This window comes from Pantherophis guttatus, chromosome 1 (genome assembly GCF_059756535.1).
Source record: "Pantherophis guttatus breed Tessera chromosome 1, ASM5975653v1, whole genome shotgun sequence".
Classification (NCBI taxonomy): domain Eukaryota; kingdom Metazoa; phylum Chordata; class Lepidosauria; order Squamata; family Colubridae; genus Pantherophis; species Pantherophis guttatus.
The window spans coordinates 52,809,971-52,832,043 of NC_142063.1; the positions used below are offsets into that span (position 1 = coordinate 52,809,971).

The 22,073-nt window shown below is 41.4% G+C and overlaps 2 protein-coding genes across 32 annotated transcripts in view; one reads left to right on the plus strand and one right to left on the minus strand.

Annotated features, from left to right (window-relative positions):
• NRXN3 (neurexin 3) overlaps nucleotides 1-22,073 on the minus strand; it is a 1,299,896-nt gene that overhangs the window by 1,125,089 nt on the left and 152,734 nt on the right. The gene's annotated exons all lie outside the window — the stretch shown is intronic.
• Nucleotides 14,092-17,987, plus strand: LOC148116409 (uncharacterized). The gene has a single exon (XM_087892748.1). The coding sequence runs from the start codon at nucleotides 17,217-17,219 to the stop codon at nucleotides 17,985-17,987; it is 771 nt and encodes a 256-aa protein (XP_087748874.1). The 5' UTR covers nucleotides 14,092-17,216.

The window sequence follows — 22,073 nt, forward strand, 5'->3', positions numbered from 1 at the left end:
GGTGACCCCCAACGATAAAGTTATTCCTAAAACCATCAAAAATATGTGTTTTCCGATGGTCTTAGGCCAGGGGTCCCCAACCTTTTGGACCTCAGGGACCACCAACTTCATAATTTTAAATTTCGCAGACCACTAATACAAATCCAGTGCCCCGCTTGCTGAAGCACCTGGACTCCCAGTACGGGATGGGGTCCTTCAGGCACTCTCCATCCTCTCTGTCTCTCTCTCTCTCTGTCTCCCACTCTTTCTCTCTCATTCTCTCTTTCTCTCTCTCTCATTTTCGCTTTCTCTCTCTCTCCCTCTCTTTCTTTCTCTCCCACTCTTTCTCATTCTCTCTTCCCCTCTCTCATTCTCTTTCTCTCTCCCCCTCTCTTTCTCATTCTTTCTTTCCCCCACTTTTCCTTTCTCTCCCCTCTTTCTCATTCTTTCTCTCTCCCACTCTTTCTCTCTCATTCTCTTTCTCCCCCCTTTCTCTCTCTCTTTCTCCCACTCTCTTTCTCTCCCCCCACTCTCTCTCATTCTCTCTTTCTCTCTGTCCCCCTTTCTCTCCCCCCCTTTCTCTTTCTCCCTCCCGCTCTTTCTCTCTCTCTCACTCTTTCTCTCTCATTCTCTTTCTCTCTCCCCCTCTTTCTCTCTCTCCCCACTCTCTCTCTCTCATTCTGATTCTCTCACTCTGATTCTCTTTCATTTTCTCTCCCTCTCTCTCATTCTCTCTCTGATTCTTTGGTTCTCTTTGATTCTGTCTCTTTCTCTGTCTCTCATTCTCTCTCTCTCACTCTCTCTCTCTGATTCTCTCTCTTTCTCTCATTCTCTTTCATTCTGTCTTTCTCTCTCTTTCATTCTTTGTCTCTTTCTCTCTCTGTCTTATTCTGATTCTCTCTTTCTCTCTCATTCTCTCTCTCTCTCATCTCATGGGCCAGCCAGTGTCTTGGGGCTGAGAGGAAGTCAAGCATCTCCCTGAGAGACTGAGGGCCGGAAGAAGTGTGGGAGCGAAGCACTACTTGAACTTGTGCGGCATGAGCATTCGCCTTGGTATATTTGCGCCAGCCGATGGCCAAGGCAGCCCTCATCTGTCTGCTGAAAGTGCAGCATCAGGATTCTGCCTTGCTATATTTGCGGCGCAAGGCAGCCTTTGTTTCCTGCTGCTTGGGACTCAGAGCGGTAAATAGCGTCTGATCCGGAGAGCTGCTGGATTTTGCTCTCTAATCCGGATGCCAAATCGGCCCCCTGCAAACTCTCGTCTCTCGAGGAGCGCTCCCTGAAGCGGGGCTGGAAACTTTGGTTGGACTGCTTGAGAGGAGAGCTTGCAGGGGGGCGATCTGGTGTCTGCAATGGAGAGCGGCATCCGGCTTTTTCTCTCCGCTGTAAGAGCGCTGTAAGAACGGCAGCCCTCATCTCCTAATGTTTGGGACTCGGAGCGGTAAATGGTGACTGGTCCAGGGAGCAGCTGGATTTTGCAGTCCCAAGCATTAGGAGATGAGGGCTGCCACTCTTACAGCGCTCTTACAGTGGAGAGAAAAAGCCGGATGCCGCTCTCCATTGCAGACATCAGATCGCCCCCCTGCAAGCTCTCCTCTCTCAAGCAGTCCAACCAAAGTTTCCAGCCCCGCTTCAGGGAGCGCTCCTTGAGAGACGAGAGTTTGCAGGGGGCCGATTTGGCATCCGGATTAGAGAGCAAAATCCAGCAGCTCTCCGGATCAGATGCCATTTACCACTCTGAGTCCCAGGCAGCAGGAAACAAAGGCTGCCTTGCGCCACTCCTGACACAAATATACCAAGGCGGAATGCTGCTGCCGTACAAATGAAAGTTGTGCTTCACTTCCACAGCTTCCAGCCATCGCAAACGCCGCTTCTTCCCGCTTCTGCCGCCCCCTCCCCCACCGCCACAACAGCACCATTCATTCCGGATGGCGAGGGCTGCGCTCGTTTTTCTGTATTGCACCACCATCAAAACCCCTGTGAAAGGGTTGTTTGACCCCCCAACCACTGAGCTAAGGTAAGCAAGCCAGGAAAATGCGCTGCGCACTCCCACCCTTTGCCTGCGAGCCTGGACGCTGATCCGGACGGCTGCAGAACGAACTGGGCACCGGCTGTCATGTCTTTTCTGCTGTGCGGGGTTCGGCACCTGGGCTCCCGGGGTTTAAGCCTCTGGGCCAGCCCGTGCTGCTCCAGGATGTTCACTTCGGGCTCCTTGGAATCGCTGCCGGGCGATTCTTCCCGTTGGGGCGATGGTGGGTGGCAGCGATCGGCGTCGCTTGGACTGCGGGAGCCACGGCGGACTCCTTCCCCACGAGGTATTGCTCTGCATTTCACCACCTCTTCCAGGCTCGCAGCCACCCACCATCGCCCCAATGGGAAGAACCACCCGGCAGCGATTCCAAGGAGCCTGAAGCTAACATCCTGGAGCAGCACGGGCTGGCCCGGAGGCTTAAACCCCGGGAGCATAGGTGCCGAACCCCGCACAGCAGAAAAGACATGACAGCTGGTGCCCAGTTCGTTCTGCAGCCATCCGGATCGGCGCCAAGCCAGGAAAATGCGCTGCGCACTCCCACCCTTTGCCTGCGAGCCCGGACGCTGATCTGGATGGCTGCAGAAGGAACTGGGCACCGGCTGTCATGTCTTTTCTGCTGTGAGGGGTTCGGCACCTGGGCTCCCGGGGTGTAAGCCTCTGGGCCAGCCCGTGCTGCTCCAGAATGTTCGCTTCGGGCTCCTTGGAATCGCTGCCGGGCGGTTCTTCCCGTTGGGGCGATGGTGGGTGGCTGCGATCAGCGTCGATCGCTGCGCACTCCCACCCTTCGCCTGCGAGCCCAGGTGCCGATCTTCTTGGACTGCGGGAGCCACGGCGGTTCTGGCCGGGCTGGGTCTGGTGCGGTGGGCGGAGATGAAGGAGCAGCCTCGGCGGCAGCAGCAGCAGCAATTACAATGGGAAAAGCCGTGGGGAAAGGAGGACGAGGAAGATCTGGCAAGGCGGTGCGAGCACTTCATGGCTCCTCCGGTGAGCGGATTGCGAGAGCTGCGCGACTGGGGCGGAGACATGCGAAGTCGCATGGAGCTTCTCATAATGGAGACTCAAAGCCAGGTGTGCAAGGCGCTGGCCCAGGTCGACCGCGCCGCCGCTTTCACCGTGGACTGCTGGGAAAGGAAGGAAGGTGACCCAAATTCCGGGGTAGAGTGGGGACGCGTTCCTTTCTCGTGGGCCGCGCACTGCCTGGCACCTCTTGTAGGTTGGAACTAATTCAGAGTACAGCTTCCCCTCAATGTTGCCGGCGCTCCCAAAGTGTCATCGGTCAGCGCCAGCAACTCAGATTCGGGTACCCGGCGTATAAGACGACCCCCGACTTTTGAGATGATTTTCCTGGGTTAAAAAGTCGTCTTATACGCCGGAAAATACGGTAAGAACTTAAGTGGTCAGTAAAAATGCATTAAAATATAATTCTAAATCTATTGATTGGAAGGGCGGTATAGAAATTTGAATAATAAATAAATAAATAAATAAATTTCAAATTCTAACGTTCATTGGGATAATCATGAATCAAAGATATCAGAAAATTCATGACAGATAATTTGAAGGGAAGTTTGGCAAATACATTTACTGTATACCTTTATTTCAGTTCTGCTGAAATTCCTGGCCCGCTTTCTAATTCAAAATATGTGATTTCAACTATGCTACACTATTGTAGCCAACATGCTCAGGTTGTTAATATGTGACAAAGTTGGTTGTTCAAATCAATGTTTGTTAACAGCCAAGATGAACTCATTTCATGGATGTTCTAATTACACAATATAGATGATTACAAAACACCTGCAATGTTTGTAATCATTTAAAAATAATGAGAATCAATAATAGCTTCCAAAAGCAACATATGGTGAACCCATTCCTGGCAAGTGGCCCCTGATTGGCTCTTCAAGCATCAATAATTATTTTGAATCAATTTGTAGTTGGATAAAAAGGCTTCTGTGTAGTCCTTTGTTAATAATCACATGTTAATATTGGCCTGATTTTGGTTGCTTAACAATACTATCTTCACCAATGACTAAACATTTTATACTTTTTAATCACTGTCTGTACAAAAACACCAGCATTTATGAAACGTTACAAGATAATCTCAAAGCTATTCAATAATGTAATATAATCATAGTCCCCAAAGGTTTTTACTATCTCTTCCAGCATATCTGAGAATTTCATAGTGATAAAATTATTACTATACAACTGTTAGTTATAAAGAATTAATAATCCATACTACTATTTGGGTTATTGCTCTAGTTTTCCTGGAAGTGCTTGATGACCTTATTTATTTATTTACTTACATTTTATGAGCCCAACCAGTGAATACTAAGTGGTTATTAAAAATATCAAATGAACAATCCATAAATAAAAATTCAACACTCTCAGAAAAATATACTAAATAAAGATCAAAACAGAAGACTCGGCAGAGTTTTTTCAAAATGCCAAGAGCAAAGGGACACCAGTCTTAACTCTGGTGGCATCAGTTCCACAGTGTTGGAGCAACCACAGAGAAGACCTGCTTTCTGTCTGATGTGCCTTTCACCTTATTCAGGGACAAAAACATCTTCGCTGATGATGTAAAAATATTTAACACCACCGACAATGCTGCTGCTCTTTAAAAAGACCTTGACTTTGTGTCGGAATGGTCAAACAATTGGCAACTCCAAATCTCAATCAACAAATGCTCTGTCTTACACATTGGCAAAAAAACCCAGAACACAAAATACATGCTGAGCGGACCCAACCTTGTAGATGACCCTCACTCTATCAAGGATCTTGGAGTACTCATATCTAATGATCTTAGTGCCAAAGCCTACTGTAACATCGCCAAAAAGGCATTAAGAGTTGTAAACCTAATCTTGCGTAGCTTCTTCTCCAGTAATATCACACTACTAACCAGAGCATACAAAACATTTGCTAGATCAATTCTCAAATGCAGCCAATCTGTCTGGAACCCGCACTGCATATCGGACATTAATACAATTGAACGTGTCCAGAAATATTTCACAAGAAGAGTCCTCAACTCCTCTGCTTGCAACAAAATACCTTGAAATTCTGGGCTTAGAAAACTTAGAATTATGCCGCCTTCGGTATGATCTAAGCGTAGCTCATAAAATTATCTGCTACAATGTCCTACCTGTCAATGACTACTTCAGCTTCAACCACAACAATACACAAGCACATAATAAGGTGTGCGGTTAAGGTAAACCGCACCAAGCTCGATTGCAGAAAATATGACTTCAGCAACAGAGTGGTCAATGCCTGGAATGCACTACCTGAGTCTGTGGTTTCATCCCCAAACCCCCAAAACTTTAACCTAAGACTGTCTACTGTTGACCTCACCCCATTCCTAAGAGGTCTGTAAGGGGCACGCATAAGAGCACCAGTGTGCCTACCTTCCCTGTCCTAATGTTTCTTCATTTTATCTATTTTATGTATCCAATCCATGCTTATACTTATTACCAAATACGTTCTTGACAAAAATAAATAAATAAAATAAATAAAATAAAATAAAATTTTGAGCAACTTTCTTATGATGATCTTAATAGGCAAACAGAATCATTGTGGACAGGGTAGTCCCTAATGTAACCCAGAACACTAACCAGCACTTTAACTTGCTCTTAGAAAGATTGCTTTTTCTCATTTTGGAGCCAATACAGAAGTAATACATCGCTTCCATGGTTCTGAAGGTCTCTCAAGGCCTGGTTATGCCAGCAGGCCTGGGGATCTCAGGGGCTGGGTGAACTAATGAGGTGGCTCCACTACTATTAATGTCTATTATTCTGATTTTAGCCAGTTTTATGGTTTTTAAATGTTTTTAATATTGGTTAATAATAATGATTTTAGATACTTACTGCTTTACTTTTGTTAACTTTATCCGTACGGATTCTCTACATAGAATAACAGGTAGCAGAGTCATTCTGCTCACGTGGGAAGCTGCATATGCCACATTGGGTGACAAAAGTGTACTCATTACCATCCTTTCCCTTACATGATGGAATAATGCTGCTTTTCATGTCTAAGTGAATTTTAATGTAGATGGTAGCCTGAAAATCAGGATGAAAAAGATAGTCACAAAAGTATCTCATATGAAAAGGAATGGGACCTGAGGGGACAATCGTGGATTGTAGAGGCAATTTAGTAGAGCCATGCACTTATTTTATAATTATCCCCCATGCAGAGCAAAAACAAATGGTGCAATAGAATTTGTTAGGACTAATCCAACTTTTTGCGGATGACCATTTTAAGTGTGAAAAGAAAAATGGAAGAGCAATATATGTTCACAGAATGCCTTTCATTGTTGTCAATTTTGTTTATTTTCTCTGCCCCTCTGAGCAGCTTCTCTGGTGATTTTAAAATGAGCTTCTTATTAACTATGAGAACCAGCCCATCTGGGATCACATAATTGATGTCATGATATAATTCCAAACAGGCAATCTAATTGTGCACTGAATTGCGGGGAGGAGGGGGGAGTTGGACCTAAATGACTCCTTCTACCGTTAGATATATCTGCACTCTGCCTTCATATTTTTCAAGTTCTCTAAATTATAACCAAAATGAAAAGCTTATTTTTCAAGGACATATTGTGTGTGAAAAGTGTTCATTCTCTAATCCTAGAAGCTAGGAGCAAACGAATAAAATGTTTTATTCTTTGTTGTAACTTATTCTTTTAACTAACTTACCCTTTCTTTTTTCTTTGTTTTTTAAAAATTAGAAGTATACATCAAAAAGGAAAGGAAAAAAAATCTATCCTATATCCTAAGTAGAAATCTATTCTACTATCCTAAATAGAAATACCTATCAATAGTCATTCATTTACCAATGAATTAAGTACCATAGTATAAATAATGCAATATGTTTTTAAAATATCATAAAATCTCTATCATGATGTATCCTTTTGCAGCAGAAAACATTTCCTTTTACAAAACATCTAAATTACACATTTCCCAGAATAATTCCTTGACATCTGGAATAATATCACTTTTCCAATTTTTAATGTAATTCTTTCAGTCCCGTGCTTGATATCCACAATAATTGCTAGTAAACAATAACATTTCAAAGCTTTGTTATAGAATTCAAATTAATTTACATTTAGATTCTATTGTATATCCAGGATATTCCATTCATTTTTTTTTCTCATGTGGGCACTAGACAAGTCTGCCTTTAAAAAATGATCGGCAAATTACACAGTAAATTCAAAATGCGTTTTCCATCATTTTTAGGAAATTCAGTCTGCTGTTTTAAAATGTGGCAATAAAATGCTGCCTGCTGGAGCGGCTGTGATCTGGAATTCTCAGGATATTAGCATATGTCACTATGTTCATAACTCACATCCATTCATGAATTTTTCCTCCAGAGTGTTTAGATCATAATATCAGGGGGTTAATAAAATAGCTTTCTAGTCTTCGCTCTTCTTTATCTGATAACTATTCAAATTGTAATTGCCTATAATGTGTACCCTATATGACATTATTACTTATGCTACAGGCAGTCTCTCAGATCATCAATCACCCCAGCTGCTAGAAAAGACCTTGTTCTGCCCTACCAATGCAATCATCACAGCCAAATTAAAACAACTGCCTCCACTTGTCTCCCCACAACCCCCTGGGCTTTTTCTTTTCCCCTTTTTATGGTTGGAGGTTTGTCCTGCCCCACATTCTCAAGCAACATCAGTTCAGTTTCAAAGCATATATTCCCAAGTAACAAGTTGCAATTCATTTTTTTTTCCTGCAAGAAAAATCCCTATATGCATTTCTTAGAAAACTTTAGGGCAGCGTTCTAGCTCTCATTTTACATGATTAAATACCTTGCTTTCTTTTCCAATTAATCAATTAATTCACAAATTAAAATAAGTATGACAGGAATGCAATACATGTGCTATTTTCAGAATGGTTAATGAAGGCAATACTTCTGTTTGCCTGACACTAACAGTGCATAATGTTTGGAAAATAATCCTAAACATCCTGGTTGCAATCCAGGGAAAGTAAATTCTACTTAGATCCCACAAAATGTAAGTGTTTTATAGCCTTTTTTTACTGCACTATTAGATTTCTCCCATACAAAGACATTGAATTGTCTCTCATTCAAACATACAGAGATTTCTCTTGATTTCCTATTAGTTTTATTTAACCTAAGTGACACACACAGATTGGTTGCAGTCATGCTATAAGCAAATCATGCATAAGGATCAGTATAATCAATCAGCGGCATTCATCAGAAAAGAGCTCTGGATAAATGCACATGAATGAATTCAGTGGGTTAAAGCATTTGTAGCGCAACTCACCAAGACCCATTCAGCTTGCTACAGAATAGAAAGGCACAGAATTGCTTTCAAAACCTATTAAGGTTTTCAATCTCAAGCGCCTTAAAGCCACTTCAAATCTGATCTTTTCAGAGACAAAACAACCAAACATGTATCCATAGTGCTTCCTTCCTATGACAAAGAACATGGGAAAAATAAATCTCAGCATATTAAAACATCCCTCTTACTACCAGAGCAAGATCAAGCATAAAAAGTAGATTTTTTTTTTAAATTTGATTTATATGCCGCCCTTCTCCGGAGACTCAGGGCGGCTTACAATGCGTTAAGCAATAGCCTTCATTCTTTTGTATGTTTTTATACAAAGTCAGCTTATTGCCCCCACAAACTGGGTCCTCATTTCACCTACCTTAGAAAGGATGGAAGGCTGAGTCAACCTTGAGCCTTGGAGAGATTCGAACCAGCAGAAATTGCAGGCAGCTGTGTTAATTACAGGGTGCACTAAACCCCTGTACTATCAAGGCTCTTGATGAAGATGAAGAAAGTACAGCAAGTACTGACCAAGTAACAACAGCAGCAAAATAACTGAGCAAGAGGAGAAGTTCATAGATGAAGTCCCAGATAGCAAAGTTGGGGCTTCCCAACAGGATGCTATTGAATCCTGAGAAGATGTGATTTAAATCAGGTCAAATCAAAATAAGCTGACTTTTACTGTATGAGGAGTGGAGCAAAAAAAATAGAACTAGAGATTAACACCATTACCCCCCCCTCTCTCTCTTATAAGTGTGTTCAGAAACATCTCTGAGGGAGATGGGCAGTTTAAAAATAGGAAATATAAATATAAATAAATAATACATACAATAAAGGTAAAGACAACTATTTATCTGTGTCTGGGGAATTAAGTGGTGCTGTGGATATCCTATCCCAGTTTCTCTTGGCTCTGAGGATGTAGGTGGGAAACCACAGACCACAGCTTAACCCTTGCAAGACTGAGTGGCTTTGGATTTTGGGGCCCTCTGGTGTTAGAATTTATACTATCTCTGGTGCCTGATGGGGTTGCACTGCTGCCAATAAACCTGTATGCAATGGGGGGTGGGGGGGAGGATCCTTCTGGATTCACAACTCCTGCTCAAGAAGCAGTTGGCAGTCGTATCCTGGAGAACCCTATGTACAATTTCATTTTGTATGGATCAAAGAACGCTACTTATGCTTACTCATGCTCTGTCATCTCCGAGTTGGATTACTGCAATGCATTCAGCCTTAAAGAGCATCTGGAAACAAACTAGTGCAAAATGCAGTGGCCTGAGCAATTATGTGTGTTTGTGGTATTTCTGCTGTGTAAACTGCATTGCTAACAAATTTGTTGGATGCAATCCAAGGTGTTGGTGTTAACTTTTAAAGCCCTACATAGCATGGGACTGAGTTATGTGAGGCATAGCCTCTCCCCGATTTATCCACCTCTCCCACCAGATTCATTAAAATGGGCACATTGTGGGTGCTGTCATTTAGAAAGCTATATCAGGTGGGATTGAGGAGGCAAGCCTTTTCTGATGTGGCACCTGCATTGTGGAATCTCTTCCTCCCAAGAAGAGGATGGTCTCATTGCATCTGAGCTTCCAAAGGTCCCTTAAGATCTGGCTATGCCAGCAGGCCTGTGAACTTCAAGGGACGAGTGTGAACTAGTGAGTGGGCTCCCTTACTATTAACATTTCTTCATCTATTATTCTTGTTTTAGTTGTGTTTACAGTTTTAATGTTTTGATCATTATTAACATTGATGATTTCAGATACTGTTTTAGTTTTGATATTCATTGCCCAGAGTCACTTGCCTATGAGATGGAGAGATTTGTAAATTAGATCAATAAAGAAACAAATAAGTAAATATCCCAAGGCTTTGTAATCTAATCATGTTAATAATGTTGAACAGTTAAGTACAATTTTCCTAATTCTTAAGAAGAACTGATGTAAGACACAGAAACATTTGTAACAAATATCTACAGTATTCTATATGCAAAGGTTCAATGTGACATATGGTCCAAACTACCCATCTTACTGCAATTCCAAAAATAAATCTGTCTTATTTCAACATGCCTTCATTCCAGTTGATTGACTGCAGGTGGGTATCTACATTAGTGTTTTGAGCTTCGTTTTAATATTTATTGTTTTAATAATATTTTATTAAAAATTGTTCTGAACATGTATACCACCCAGAATCCTTTAGAACTGAGCAGATTGTAAGGGGGGGAGGATAAAGAAATGTAAACTAGCTAAAAACAAAATGATTTCCACTTTTTCAGTGTCCTTCCATCATTAGTAAGGATACACTGAGATAAAATATTTGATCTGTGGGGAACAAGACCTTACCACTCATAGTGCCTCTGAATTCAGAAATATGAATACTGATGAACAATCTCAAAGAATGCTACTGCTGGTTCTCAGGTCAGGAAAGACAATGGCTGAAAAAGAACTTTTTTTGCCTCTCATCATTTAGGACGAACAATTTATCTGCTTAGCAAACACAAAGTGTTGCCATTTTTTCAAGCTCCTTCTTCTGAACAGGAGGCTTAACATTCCCAGACAGATCTTCTTCAAAATGAGATTACTTTTCTATTGCCATTTATATTAGCAGAGAGTTGGTTATTAGCCTGATATTTTATCTCTGCCACTATGAGAAATATTGCTGCCATAAACCTTGCAGCCCTTAGTAAAAGCTGATCTACTTCGTGAAAGCTAATAAAGTGGGGAACAACGAAGGCAATTGGTGATGAATGCTTAAGTACCAAACAAAGCAGCTGTCCACAAACACATACACACACTGTCTTTCTTTTGATTTTGAGAACAGCTAGAAAGGGAATTGAAGAGCAAGGTTCATGTACAATCTATATTATATATTGTAGAGCCCAAGCCATTATGGCAGGGAAACTCTCTACAAGGCCTCTTTAGCTTTTATTCTTTGCTCCCTTTATAAATTCACAACTGTGATTAACTCACTTTTTCAACAAGCCAGCCTTTTTTCTTCATGCTTACCAAACAAAAGGTTCCAGCCTGGGCCACAGCTGTAACATCCACCCTGCTTGCCATAGGCAACTTTCCAATCAGAAAGAATAGCCCTGCCAGCAAATGGGTCTCCAGAGCTCCATGGCTGCCACATAAACTCAAGATCCACACAGTAAGTTGTCCTAGGTATTCCAGCCAGGGCACAGATAACTGACACATGGAAGCAGCTTCTTCCTGAATTAAGTTGTCAAGTAAACTGTGCTATAATGGTAGCCAAGGGACAGTTTATTACAAATTATCTACAGTAACACTTCCCATCAGTGTGATATGGGAACATTGAAATGTTCATTAGAGAAGAGGTGTATAGAGTAGAGATAATGGGAAAGTTATGAATGTACAGGGCATGTTAACAATGAAAGAATGGTGAAACTATTTGATAATAGACAATGCTTCATCTCTGGGTATTATTTACTAGAAATCAAGCAAGATTTTTTTTTTCCAGGCTGGAATTTTGTTCACTGGCTCCCCACAGATGATAAAGAAAGGTACACTAACATATTTCATCCCCAAAATCTTTTACCCTACGTCCCATAGTCACTAATAGTTACTTGCTTTCATTACAGGTAGTTCTATACACTGTTCTGTAAAGAAATCTGTGTAGCCTTAAATCACCAAGTGTTTCTTAACTTGGAAACACTTGGTCTGGAACATAGACCAATAAAAATTCTTTAACTCCTTCCCACTAGAGAGGACAAATCACCTCTTTGCATATGCCTTTATTCTTCACTGCAATCTAACTAGGCTAGGTCTGAGAATCTTCCACTGAAGTAAAGGTAAAGGTAAAGGTTCCCCTTGCACATATGTGCTAGTTGTTCCCGACTCTAGGATGTGGTGCTCATCTCCGTTTCAAAGCCGAAGAGCCAGCACTGTCCAAAGATGTCTCCATGGTCATGTGGCCGGCATGACTAAACGCCAAAGGCGCACAGAACACTGTTACCTTCCCACCAAAGGTGGTCCCTATTTTTCTACTTGCATTTTTTACGTGCTTTCGAAATGCAAGGTTGGCAGAAGCTGGGACAAGTAACAGGAGCTCACCCCGTTACGCGGCACTAAGGATTCGAACCGCTGAACTGCCAACCTTTCGATTGACAAGCTCAGCATCTTAGCCACTGAGCAATGCATCCCTCTCCACTGAAGTACAAGCAGTTAAATGTTCCGTTATCAGTTGAGTCATTTTTTTTGAAAGGAGGGAAGTGCCATTGTGTCCATATCCTTGGGCAGCAAAATGTTATGCCGAAGATCACTGATAAAGATGCTTTCAGCCTTCTCCATGGGGCTGGTGCTATTATAAAATTTTCTCTTCACATTAGGAAAATCCTTGTCTCTCCCACACCATACTGGCCAGCCTAAATAGAAAGAGTTCCTTTCAAGTGTCAGTAAGAAAAACAGTAATCTGGACAAAGCATTTTAAAATTTAGGATAGTAATTATAGGAGCCTGGTTTCTGATCCTTTTCAAGTTCAGTAAATGGACTCATGGCCACTCTAAATTTTTGTTTTTAATATATTAAAGGAAACTCACTACTGGATGATATACATTTATTTAAGGAGCGTGCATGGCCACTTATCTCACACAATAATCATAGGCAGCTCACAGCAATCAATAAAAATGACAGCATAAAAATACACCAAACCCAGGCTTGAATTATCCTATTTTGGACACATTATACAAAACCTAGCTCTAATTCTGGGAAAGGTTGAAGGGAAGGGAAGAAGAGGACAATAGCAGCAAGGAGGTGGATTCAGCAACAGTGGTGATGAATGCACTAGTGGAAGACCTGAAAGACAGAATGTATCTATATGGTCGCTAAGAATCAACAGTGACTTGATAGAACATAATCAATCAAACCATACCCAAATGATTCATACTTCTTTGAACATGCCATTGTTCTAAAATTCATCATTCATTGCACACAAACTTCATCCCTGAACTAAATAAAAATAAAAATGGAAATGAATGGAATTAAAAACACAATTGATAGAAATGGCCCAAAGGTGCTTTTTCAAAAGGCAACCAGAATTTCTTTGTTTTGCTTGAAGATGTTTAGCTTCTCATTCAAGAAGCTTCTTCATGACCTGGATGACTGAGAATTTCCATAGACAATTGATAGAAATATATGAAGAGAAAAATATAGAAAGAACATTTCAGTTGGCATAAATCAACTAAAAATTATGGCTTTAACATTAATCCTAGTGTCAAGTTTCTAAACAACTACATTGCTTTACCGAGCTAAAGCAACTCTGAAATCTACAATTGTATCTACAATTGTATCCACAGACCTAAACTGAACAATAAACAAGCTTAAGAGAGAAACCTAGATAACAAGATAAGAGCCTGAGTGGCGTAGGAGGCTAATGCCTCCTACTAAGGCAGCATTTAACATCCAGCTGCCTGCAATTACTGCGAGTTCAATTCTCACCAGCCTCAAGGTCGACTCAGCCTTCCATCCTTTCTAAGGTGGGTAAACTGAGGACCCAGTTTGTGGGGGCAATAAACTGACTTTGTATAAATATACAAAAGTATGAAGGCTATTGCTTAACGCATTGTAAGCCGCCCTGAGTCTCCAGAGAAGGGCGGCATATAAATCAAATTAAAAAAAAAAACAAAAAACAAAAAACAAGCAGCAGTAGAATCAAATGCCGCAATATAAATTTGTATTTATTTTAAGTGAAATCAAGTTTTAAAAAGATGTTGCAGAATTAATTAACAGTTCTGTGTGTGGGCCATGTTAACATAATCAAAAGAAAGATTTCAGCTGAACAATTTTTCTTTTTCCTTTTTTTTTTCTTTTTTTTGGCCCAGTTACACTGGATATGTTTGATTATGATGTGTTATGTGGAACACAAGCATTATATCAATATATTCCACAAGTAAAGAATAAAATACAAAAATAATATATTCATGTTTAGCTGTCTAATCCCAAATCAAATTTCTCAGATATATCCATGTGCCTCTTTTTTTTAATTGCTCAAAAAGCTCTGGTGTGATAGTTCTTGATGTAATAATGACGATATCACCCTTTTCCTTCAGATAGCAAAACTGTCTTCCCTGCTTCAACCTTCATAACAGTCAGAATTCCCACTGAGTAAAGAATTCTAGGAGCAATAAGCCCAGTCTTTGGAGAAGGCTGTCCTACAGCAGAGTTTCGCAGAGTGTCTGGCTGGGGAGTAGAAGTGCATGTGTCTTAAAGTTGCCAAGTTGAGAAACCTGTCCTAGAGTATAAAGCATTCCTGCAGAACTGTGTGAACTTTTGCAATGTTAAGAGACTAATAGCATACGACTATATTTTACACTCCTGTTCTAGAAAGTAGCTTTATAGTTACAGAAATAGCTACTATTCATAACTGGCTTCATATGGATTGACCTAATTTAAGAGATCAAAATATGAAGAAGAATCAAAAGAATACAGTACTATTAGTGTAATCCAATTTCACAGGAGTTCATATTTCTTTCTATTAGCTTCAGCATTTTAAATTAAGAATTTTAATTATAATAGTAAAATCTAATACAAATTAAAATGAAAGAAAAGAAAAAAATAGATAGAAAAAGGGAAAAAAGAAAAAAAAATCATAGAAAGAAATGACTTCCAACCTTCATTACAATGGATAAAAAAAATTAGTCACTCACCTTCTATCACCAGCCTATATCCCCTCCCTTATCTATGGACAAATCTATAAAACAACATCTTTCCAGTACTGGTGTGAGGAGAAATTCCAAAAAGGGCTGCCAGAAATAACAATATATCTTGTTTTAACCTTGATCAAATAAACCAATTTTATATTCCTTCCTTTTATTTCTAACAGACTTAATCTTTTGTTAATTCAAATATTGCCATAGGATTTGATTCATCTTCCTTTCTTCTCATCCCGAGGGAATGAAATTAGGCATTCTGACTGCTTCAGTGTTATTGGCTGCTGCTGAGATGCTGCTGTGATCATGTGATCTTCATTTTCAACATTTCATAACAATTTCCCATTGAATCTCACAATCCCTTGCTGCTTCCCAATCCAGAAGCAACCATTTACCTGCTTCTTGATAAGGGAAGGGAATGTCTAATGGTCAGAAGCCACTCATGCTCCCACTGCTTTTTTTCAAGAGACAACTGGACTTTCTGTTTGTTTGTTTGTTTGTTTGTTTGTTTGTTTGTTTTGAAGATGTTTTACTTCCCCTCCAAGAAGCTTCTTCAGCTCTGACTGGATGGTGGGAAATGGAAGGATTTATACTCCTTGCAGACAGCTGGTCATTTGCATTTTTAGTGGGTCATTAAGGTCATGGGGGATTTCAACCTGCCATCCATCGGTGAAACATCAGAAGCAGCTCAGGAGTTCGTGGCTTCCATGACGGCCATGGACCTGACCCAGTTAGTTCATGACCTCATCCACATCGGGGGACACACACTGGACTTGATTTTTGCCTCTGGTCAGTGGATGAATGATCTCGAATTAGGGGAGTTAGTCATCAAGCCCTTGTCATGGACAGATCATTCGCTCCTTTGGTTAGACTTTCAGGCCGCTCCCCTTCGTCGCAGGGAGACGGAACTGACCAGGTGGTTCCGTCCCAGGCACCTGATGGACCCAGACAGGTTCCTGATGGAGCTTGGGCCATTCCCAGAGGCTCTGACTCATGACTCGGCTGAAGAACTGGTAGCTGCCTGGGATAGGGCGGCTGCCGGAGCTTTGGACCATGTCGTGCCTTTGCGGCCTCTGACCCGGTGCAGATCTCAATCAGCTCCTTGGTTTTCCGAGGAACTGAGAGAGATGAAGTGCCAGAAAAGACGCCTAGAGAGTGATTGGAGGGCCAGCCACACCAAATCCAACCGGACACTGGTGAGGTCTTATATCAAGTCCTACCTAGTGGCAATAAGAGTGGCGAAATCTAATTATTTTTCCACTCTTATTGCAACTGCAGAGAACCGCCCAGCCACCCTGTTTAGGGTGAGCCGCTCCCTACTTCAGATGGGAGCGCAGGATGATCCCTTACAGGGTAGAGCTGAGGATTTTGTGCAATATCTGCATGATAAAATCACTCAGATTCGGGACGGCCTGGACTCAAATTGGGTGGCCTCGGATGGGATGATAGGGGCGGATCTTGAGAGTGTTATCTGGGAGGAGTTTGACCCTGTGGCTCCTGAGGACGCGGACAGGATTTTGGGGAGACTCAACGCTACCACATTTATTGGACCCGTGTCCCTCCTGGTTGGTGCTGGCCTCCCAGGAGGTTACACGAGGCTGGTTTCAGGGAATTATTAATGCTTCTTTGAGTGAGGGTGTCTTCCCAGCCACTTTGAAAGAAGCGGTGGTGAGGCCCCTCCTCAAGAAGCCCTCCCTGGACCTGGCTATATTAGCTAATTACCGTCCGGTCTCCAACCTCCGCTTTGCGGCGAAGATTGTTGAGAGTGTGGTAGCGCGACAGCTTCCTCAATATCTGGATGAAGCTGTTTATCTAGATCCATGCCAGTCGGGCTTCAGGACGGGTTACAGCAGAGAAACGGCATTGATCGCATTGGTTGATGATCTCTGGAGGGCTCAGGACAGGGGATGTTCCTCAGTCCTGGTCCTCCTAGATCTCTCAGCGGCTTTTGATACCATCGATCATGGTATCATGCTGCGTTGGTTGGGGGGATTGGGAGTGGGAGGCACCATGTTGCAGTGGTTCTCCTCCTTTCTCTCCGACCGTACGCAGTCTGTGTTGACGGGGGCAGAGGTCGACCTCGAGGCACCTTACTTGTGGGGTGCCGCAAGGGTCAGTCCTCTTGCACCTCCTGTTAAACATTTATGTGAAGCCGCTGGGTGAGATCATCCGTGGTTTTGGGGTGAAATGGCACGCAGTTGTACACTTCTACCCCAGACCACCCAAATGATGCCCTTGACGTGATGTCCTGATGCCTGGAGGCCATGCGGATCTTGATGGGGAGGAACAGGCTTAGACTCAACCCCTCCAAGACTGAGTGGCTGTGGTTTCTGGCGCCCCGATATAGCCAGCTGGTACCATCGCTGGCTATTGGGGATGAGATCTTACGCCCCTCAGAGAGGGTTCGCAACTTGGGTGTCCTCCTGGATACGCGGCTGTCTTTAGACGATCATATGACGGCCGTGGCCAGGGGGGCTTTTTATCAGGTTCGCCTGATTTCCCAGTTGCGTCCCTTTCTGGATCGGGACGCCTTACGCACAGTCACTCACGCCCTTGTCACTTCCCGTCTGGACTACTGTAACGCTCTCTACATGGGGCTCCCCTTGAGGAGCACCCAGAGGCTCCAACTGGTCCAGAATGTGGCCGTGCAAGTGGTTATGGGGGCGACCTGTCACTCCCATGTAACACCTCTCTTGCGTGAGCTGCATTGGCTCCCAGTGGTCTTCTGGGTGTGTTTCAAGGTGCTAGTCACCATCTTCAAAGCGCTCCATGGCTTAGGACCAGAATACTTACAGGACCACCTTCTGATACTGCATGCCTCCCACCACCTGATACGCTCCCATAGAAAGGGCCTCCTCAGGGTGCCGTCGGCCAAACAATGTCGGTTGGTGACCCCCAGGGGGAGAGCCTTGTCTGTGGGGGCTCCTGCCCTATGGAATGAGCTGCCCCTGGACATAAGAAAGATCCCTGACCTCCGCATCTTCCATCGTGCACTGAAGACTTTATTGTTTCAGCAAGCCGGCCTGACCGAATGAATTAACTTAAGTGGGTTTTAAATGGTTTTAAAGGGGTTTTAGCTAGGGGTTTTAAATACGGCCAATGCTTTAAATTATTTTAAATTGTTTTTAACTTTTGTGTTGGTATTATTTTATCATGGCTGTACACCGCCCTGAGTCCTTCGGGAGAAGGGCGGTATAGAAATATAGTGAATAAAATAAATAATAAAATAAAATAAGGTCATCTGGAGGTTTATCTGTGTCATCAGGATCACCTGAGTGGTGCAAATGGGTGTTGAGCTTTCTTGGAACTGTTGAAAGGACTGTGTTGTAGATTGGAGATAGATGAACGCTGTATCCCTCCCCCTCTGCTGTTCAATTTTGACATAATGCCTCTTTAACCCCTCTTTCAAACCAGCGATCCTCTTTGTCCAATTTTGGTTCATATAATTTTGGTCCAAAGTCCATTATCTATCTCCAATCTACAACACAGTCCTTTCAACAGTTCCAAGAAAGGTCCACACCAATTTGCATCACTCAGGTGACTCTGATGACAGATAAACCTCCAGCTGATCTTAACAACCCATTAAAAGAATGCAGCTGTCTGCAAGGAGTATAAATCCTTTCATTCCCCACCATCCAGTCAGAGCTGAAGAAGCTGAAGAAGTGAAATGTCTTCAAAGAAAAAACAGAAAGTCCAGTCGCCTCTTTAAAAAAAGCACTTTTAGGATAATCTTTGTGTTGTGAGGGATATTGTTAGTAACAATAGGCCCAGTAAAAGAATTAGCATCCTCTACCTATCCCCATACAGACTCCAATCCTCATTATACTTGTACAGTATATTACTTTATATTATATACTATATAATATAATACAGTAATAATAATAATAATAATAATAATAATAATAATAATAATACAGTAATAATAATAATATAGTAATATATACTATATCTATATATTATAAAGGAGAATCTAGATTTGGTGACCCATCAGCCTGATCATATAAAGTTGAGATGACAATTTATTGTACAGTTATTACAGTTTGATAGCTTGCTTATAACACTTATTTTATCTGTTATTAAAAATTAAGGATATTTTTTTAAAAGAAACACCCAGATTGATCACTGCGCAAACAAATGTTTTCTACGTTCTAGCCTTCCAGTTTTTCCCTTTGGTAAAACCAAATCATGGTTTTATCAGAAGATAAAATGACTCCTCCTTCCTGGATTCTTACATTTTTGTTTTCTACCACTACTCTGTGGTGTTTACACACATGAAGACTTAGCCGTCTAGAGAGCCAATCGTCTCTCTGCCTTTTATGAATAGCAAATTGACAGCTTTTTTTATTTGAATGACTTTTATCCCTCTCCTTTCTCATTCAGCAGCTGTGAAATGCCTGCTGAGTATCAACTTCATTATGCATGTGGCTTTACTAGCATATTCCCTCTACATGGCCGGAAGTTATTTACATAGCTATATAATCCATGAGTACTAGAGTTTATACAACGCCTGTTAAACCTACTTCTCCAGCACATCAGATATATTATCCCTATAGATCTCTTAACTTTCCTTACTCCACTCAAGACTAAATCAATGACAACCTTGACAGCAGGTCTTCAAAATGACATGTTTATTATTCTTTAGCTGATGATTGGAAGCCAAGATCAGGTGACTGCACTGGCTCACTGTGGTGTTTCTTCAAACACCTGTGCTAGTTTTACTTTCTAAGAGCCACACTGACAGATAGTTAAATAATTACATGAACAGTAATCTTAATACATCAAGAGGGCATCAAGCTAGAGAAGATGTGGCAATCTTTGGTGGCTGAGAACTGTACTGTAAATTATTGCAGTTACCACCATACTAGGTAGATAAAGATACAAATTGGTCAGGAATTTTTCCCTGGGCAGTGGATGGTGTGTTTGGGAGTATTTGTTTGTTTAAATTTATTGACTGCCCATCTTACCACAAGATAATTCTAGGTGGATTTTTTTTAACATATTAAATCTAGACAAAGGTTTATGGAAGTGGTGGTATTCAGCCAGTTCGGACTAGTTTGGGCGACCACCCGCCCCGCCCGCCCCAGCGCTATGCCATCCTATTTAGCCACGTTTTCTAAGCAGTACGCATGCATGCACTCACATTTTTGGTGTGCGGCGAACTGGTGGTAAAATTATGTGAAACCCACCTCTGGTCTATGGTACAGATGTCATGTGCTTTCTGACATTTTTCAGCAAAAATTAACGGAGGTAGTTTTAGACAACAGAAGCTGCATTTGGCCCTAAAACCACAGGATGCTAACTTCGATCTAACCCAAAGTGTGTCATTTTTAATAAAGCATTATTTGTGAAATAACTTATTTTAACTTCAAAAACACTAATCTGTGCTTCATTTTATTTGCTTAACAGATTTACTGTATAGCTCTCCAAGTTGAGTTGCCAGCAGAATAAATTGAATAAACAATTCAAAAGCAAAATTCAGCAATTGCCTTTATTGTTTGGAGCCCTAAGCATTATCACAGAGAACTCTACTGAATGTATCAGTTGTCCAATTTCTTTTAGGCCTGGCATTTTATCTGTTCTGTCACTGCTTAGGCTCCCTTCAGATGCCATGGTTCCAAGGCAAATATGACAGACTGTGATAAAAAGATGGGAGGAGGCTCCTCATACTTTTGACTGCATTTATCCAAACACTCTAAGGAACATTTTAGCAGGCAACTATTAAAGGGCTGCACTTGCTCCAGTCATAGGGACATCTGCATGTGATACTTATTCTGCTGGCAATGATTTCTCCCTTTAGAAAGATGGCCTTAGTTACATCCTGCAATGACAACTAAATCACCAGCTGGAAAATGATAGACACTCAAATCAGCATACTACTGTGGGTCCCCCACCCCAAATTCTTTACCAGTCTTTGCCCTATACCTGGCATAAGATGAGAAAGCTAGTTTTGGGAAACAAACCTAATTTATATTTTGTCCTTTTTAAAGACATTAAAAAAGTTCTGCTGGTTCAGACCAAAGGCCTATTTTACAAATCAACAAGATGGCAATGCTATATGTAATATGCAGAAAACATTAAATTGTTATGATTTTTTAAAAGACTGAAAACTCAGCTAGATAACAAATCTCATGACATTTTGTTTTCTCTGCCCAAGATGTATGAGATTTCAGGAATGAATGTCTTCAGAGATTTCAAGTAGGAATACCAGGATCTCATGTCATTTGGTTTTCAAACAGAAGTTTTCAGCATGTTCAAGTGACGTAACCCATAGGAGTAAAATTGTCAACATTTCATAGTATTTGATTCCTTTGAAAGATATTTTTTAAAATGGGATCACATAAAGAAATCCAATGTCTGAAAAGGCTGCCCATCTTTGGATCACCCTGTCTAGCTTTCTGGGCCACCTAGTAGTTCTTTATTTGTACTGATTATAATCTGTTAGGTAAAGCATCAGTTATCATTTATCACAAGTGATAAATGATAACTCAATTTAAATAAATGTGTAGGATTTCTAAATGTTGTATACGTTTTCCATTAGCAAATGACATGGTACTGAGATGCTATACATAACAGGGAGAGAGAACTTGACATACCTAATCATTACAATACAAGGATGTAGATTTTCAATTCATATCTCCATATAAAATCTAACATGTGAAAGTACTATTTCCAAGTATTAATCAAAACAAAACTGGATATCATAATTGGATGTACACTGGAATGAAAACATTGTACTCAATATATCAATGTCCGGCAGGGAGAATGAAAAGAAGTGCTTTTATATTACAACTTTGCATAGCCTAAATTCATCTCTGAAGTGTGTACGCATAGTACTTTTATCTTTGAAGCTGGCTTTTAAAATCTAAATGAATTTGGTCCCCAATTCTATTTATTCAACTCCAGTTGTTAGATAACATGAAGTTAGACACATGTACGACTTGACAATTTATCAGGACGTCTCTCTGACACCTAACAAAAACAAACTGAAATGTGTTCGCAAAACTAAACAATCTGATTTTTACATTTTGAAAGATTCACATTCAAATTTTGAATCCTGCCCAGTTTTTTTTCAAAAAAAGGAGGAAAACCTCCACAGCCAGTAAACTACAATAATCTTCTAA

Excerpts from the sequence above, each read along its gene's own strand:
- LOC148116409 (XM_087892748.1), top strand. The coding sequence starts at position 17,217 with ATGCGGATCTTGATGGGGAGGAACAGGCTTAGACTCAACCCCTCCAAG.